The sequence below is a fragment of the Porites lutea genome, chromosome 2, assembly GCF_958299795.1.
Source record: "Porites lutea chromosome 2, jaPorLute2.1, whole genome shotgun sequence".
In the NCBI taxonomy this organism is placed as follows: domain Eukaryota; kingdom Metazoa; phylum Cnidaria; class Anthozoa; order Scleractinia; family Poritidae; genus Porites; species Porites lutea.
In genome coordinates this window covers 28,096,219-28,101,149 of record NC_133202.1, presented here as the reverse complement: position 1 = coordinate 28,101,149, position 4,931 = coordinate 28,096,219, and the positions used below count along the sequence as shown (strand labels likewise).

The 4,931-nt window shown below is 41.6% G+C and overlaps 2 protein-coding genes across 2 annotated transcripts; both read right to left on the bottom strand.

Moving 5' to 3' along the window:
• LOC140925969 (adenosine receptor A2a-like) lies at positions 1-1,026 on the bottom strand. Its single transcript, XM_073375787.1, has one exon. The coding sequence runs from the start codon at positions 1,024-1,026 to the stop codon at positions 1-3; it is 1,026 nt and encodes a 341-aa protein (XP_073231888.1).
• Positions 1,027-3,768: 2,742 nt separating this feature from the next.
• LOC140925968 (adenosine receptor A2b-like) lies at positions 3,769-4,719 on the bottom strand. The gene has a single exon (XM_073375786.1). The coding sequence runs from the start codon at positions 4,717-4,719 to the stop codon at positions 3,769-3,771; it is 951 nt and encodes a 316-aa protein (XP_073231887.1).
• Positions 4,720-4,931: the final 212 nt, after the last annotated feature.

Genomic DNA, 4,931 nt, shown 5'->3' with positions numbered 1-4,931 from the left:
CTAAGTGCATTTCAGTACTTTCACAAAAGCTCTTCTGAATTCTTTATTTTTCCATCCGTAAATAAAAGGATTACAGATGGCGTTCAAGCCAGTTGCCACGTCGTAAACGATAAACTTGTAAGGCCTACGTTCTGGATGGCCACACTCGGACAGCTTCCCGAAAAAGCGAAGGCATGTCACAACCAACAACGGTATGATACTGAGAAGGCATACTGCTATCATCACGGCGAGAGTGCGGTTAGCTTTCATTTCATGCTTGATTCGATGAGGTAATCCTGAGATGTCAGCTTGCTCTCTGATCTGCCTTCCGTGCTTAAGAGACACTATGAAGATGTAGGAGTAGGACCATAAGATGATAACTAGGGGGATAACCAATAGTGTTATCAACAAGAATATGAGATATCCTTTAGTTAAAGGAGGCAAGTCACGATTTGGGGGTTCTTCGGGAGTCTTACTATACGGATTCATCGCCTGGCGAAACTGTTCGAAATCGTCGATGGATGCTTTAAGGACCTGTGGGAAAACAAACATAACGGCGGCAGCCCACAGCCACATGGCGATAGAAACGATCAGTGCGCGGCGATCGGTTACTATGTTGTGGTATCGCAAGGAGAATCTCACAGCGATGGACCGTTCCAAGCTGATTAAGGCGAGGTGAAGAATGATAACTGAAAGGAGAAGGAAGCTGGAACGTGAGCTTATGTTACTCAGAATGCCAGACCAATGCCCATCTCTAACGCATAGATTTAAGTGTGCGATGTCTAGGACTGACGGGATGGCTAGCAATCCATCAGCAATGGACAAACTCGCCAAGATTACGTTTGACGCAGTTCGAAGACTGTGAAATTTGTGGAACGCCCGGAGCATGAGGTAGCTGCCGAAAACGGCTGCGACGGCCACAATGACATGGAAAGTTATCATGATAATAGACTCAGTCTTCGTCAAACCGCAGCCTTCAAGACAAAGTTTAGAGGTAGCGTTCATCTCTGTTTCGTTGTAGCAACATTTCCCTCTATTACAGGACATGTTCTGCCAGGTCTGCTAAATTTAGAATTGCAATTAGCAATGTCTCCTTTTAAGTTTCTAATTCGCTCACAATTGCTTTTATCTGAATTTAAACTGGCCTTCGCGCAGCTGCGCTTCGCTGAATATTGAATATTATAATGTTCTTAAATGAGGATAACTACAAATTACCATGCCCACAATTAATTTAGTAATAGGTTTTTAAGTTATGAGAGGCAATATTTTATTGTTAACAAAACACCCAATGACGCAAGTCCTCTTTGCAGAGTGAAATGGAACGAATAAATTATTTAGTAGTGACTGAATTGAGTTGGTTCCTCAACATCTATTAAAACTTCCAAACCTTCCCCTATTGAAATAATTTATAGCACTGTTAAGGGACAAGGGTGAAAACTGGCCAAATATGAGACTTCGTTAGGAATCGGACTGGTCAAGGCAAAAAAAACACAGGAAAATTTGACACATCGCAAAGAATTCGAAAACAGCTCAAAATTAATTATTCGAAAGTCACAACTGATTTTCAAGACTCTCTGTCATCCACGTATGATGTTACGTGTCGTAATTCATTCTCGCGGATTGATCCGGCGCAGAAACTGCTCCCGCAAAAGAACACTACCGCAAAAATTAGTTCCATGGTCGAAATTATACGTATACATAGCCCATTCACGCCATTCATTTGACTCAAAATAGATGTTGACTACCATACAAAAAGCAACACTGTGCATACCCAATTACAATACTTTAAACGACTATGCAATTTTAGTTATTTTATTTTCGGATGTTGTTTTTACCGTTTTTGACTCAGATAAACGTATAAGAATTGAATGCGATTTCTAAGAATAGCAAAAACTAATTCAGAACAAGAAAAACCAAACTAAACAGATCGGAAAAATCATTTCCCTCATAATACGAATAACGTCCATTTGCAAAAACAAAGTGTCACAAGGAAAACATGCAATAAACAAACGAGAAGGGTTCTGTTTGTTCAGTATATTGCAATAAGAGAACGTTTTTAGTCATGAAAAGCAGTTATTTTAGTAAAGATAACAGGTGGATACTCAACTTATATTCAAGTAATTCAGCTTTGTCTTCGAAAGAGACAATACCTTCTTGATATCGAGCAGCCATCCGGCAGCGGACTGATAAATCGAGCCGGGGGAGCACTCAACAAAGTTTTATACGGGGAGGCTTCGCTCCGAAGTCAAAAGATTCAACTTCTCATATACTATGTATACCATTTTTGACAGAAAAGGAATCCCTTTTGTATACCCTTTTATTGACAAATGGTACCGGTCCCCTTTCACATACCTAAATTAGGATGCTGCATCGTTTTGAACTGCCATCTCCACCAGGAGGTTTTTCTCGACTTCTTCGATTCACAGCCATAGCAAATAACAGATTTCCGGTCCTATTCTTTCATATACTTTAACTAGCCAGGTGAAATCCCTCGCCTTTTATATACCAGCAGCTGAAGCTTTAACAAAGAACCCCGTTCGGGCGGATCTCCCCTTTAAGGCCACCAAGCAAACTCGTATCCGCCGTGATACAAGAGGGAGGAAGGATTTTAAAATGATCCCGATCGGGGTTTCCTCCGTTACAGCGTTTTATTTGACTTGACATTAAATAGATAATTGGCCATGAGCTACTGGTGAACCTTTGACGTGATCCAAAACGGCAGACAACATGGGCGGCCATGACCTCAAAGATGAGCCTTCTTTCAAACCTTTCCCGCCTGGGGGAGGAGGAAATGCGAAATAACAGAGACGAAGATGATCGTCGGAAAATTGAAATTTTCATGGTATAGGAGACCAATATGTGGCGACTGGGTCGTTACTTGACTCAAGCAAGAACGAGGGCATTTGATTGTTTCCCATAGTTATTTCTTTACTCACAATCCGCAATAATTAACCTCTATGGGTAAAGATATCATATTGGTTTCCGTCATGATCAATCCTAAGCGAGGCGCCGAATATTCCATCCACTTTCATATGGAAGTCGCCCCCTTCCCCGGGCTCCCAACAGATCTTCTTTGAACCGTGTACATACACGGTACATAAGTTTTTGTGATTTGTTTTTGCGTATGGAATGTAAAGAACGTATTCATTGCATTATACTAAGAGACTAGAATGCTTGATATTCATTTAAAACTTTTGTGGGGAAATTTTGCTTCTTTCCCATGCTATCTGCAAAAGCACCAGTAAAATTGGTCAGCTTTTTCTTTTACAACTTTTGGGAGTTAAAGGGTGACTGCTGGGGGTCCTGGAATCGCCGTTGGCATTTCCCAGCCATATCAACAATTCTTCGATCTTAAGTCTCAGTTCTTAATTTAAAATCCCTCTCACTTCTCAGCCGACAGTAAAAAATTTTGACAAATTTCGCAATGTGTCAGTGTATGTCCTCCACTGGGCTTTTTTTAATGATCTTTTTCCCTAGATCTGATCATAAGACATAGTCTCTTTTTTTACTCAAACTGTGACCAGCTTAGATTCGTGCCACTATACTATTATTATACATGAAATGAATAAGCATTTGACACCATACAGTTCCCGCGCAGGGCTCTTTTTGAGTCCAGTAATTTGGCAGATAGAAACCTCGAGCTGTTTTCAGCGGCTTGCCGAAGGGAGTTTGGTATCGTTTGAACCCCTTATGAGTTTCTGGCGGTGCTTGATGCGTAGCCAATTCGCATTAAACAAAAAATTTTTAAACACCTAAAAACGTTTGCGCACTAAGCAACATTTCAGCATCTTACGAAAAAGCGTTTCTAAATTCTTCATTTTTCCATCCGTAGATAAGAGGGTTGCATATGGCATTCAAAAACATGGCCACGTCGTAAAGGATTTGCTTCAGTAGCTTTTGACGGCAGCGGCCTCCGAGTGATATGCCACGGAAGACTCGGAGGAAAGTCACAGCCAGCATAGGGATGATACTGAGCAGACACAGCGCTACAATAATGGCGAGACTGCGGGCACCTTTCATTTGATGCTTGATAATGGGCATTCCTGTAACGTTGCGGCCCTGTTCTCTGACATGTTCTCTCTGCTTGTAGGACACTATGAAGATGTAGGTGTACGAGCATAAAATGATCAACAGGGGGACAAGAAACATTGACGCAGCTTGGAATACAAGATGCCATCTGGTGTGGAGCACTTGGGAGGTATTACTGTCTGCATTTCTGAAATCTTTCCCAATTAGCGTAAGTACCTTTGGCAGAGCTATCGTAACGATCAGAGCCCACAGCCACATTGCGATGGAAACGATCCGCGATTGGGGTTTGGTCACTATGGTGTGGTATGTTAAGGCGAACTTGATGGCGATGAAACGCTCCACACTCATTAAAGCGAGATGAAGAATGATGACCGAAACGAGAAAGAAGGTGAAAGTTCTGCTTACATCTTTAAGAACAGGAACACGTAAAAGATACTTTACTGCGGTAGCATTATACCTTATGCTCAAATGAATGATGTCTAGAATTCGGGAAAGCGCCAGTAAACTGTCAGCGATGGAAAAACTCACCAGAATGATGTTGGACGCAGTTCGCAGATTTTGAAATTTGTGAAACGCTCTGAGCGCCAAATAGCTGCCGAGCAAAGCAACGACTGTGATAATCACATCAAAGTTCAACTGTAGGATAAATTTCCACGTCTTCTTCTGTGAGGTATGGTTTCGACCAGAACAATTTATCTGTGTTTGGTTCATTGGAGGAGTATTGTGCCAGCTATGTTGTCGGTAAAGTTTGGCACTGCCTTATAGTCAGAACTTAATGTTATTATGCTCTCGTGATAATGCTACAGTTGATCCGTTTCTTGTCATACTTACTCAGCAAAATGAATGCTGGCAGCCATAGCCAGGTGACCTGGCGGCTCATTTTATGATATTAGATAACGGTATCTACTTTCATTCATAGCGTT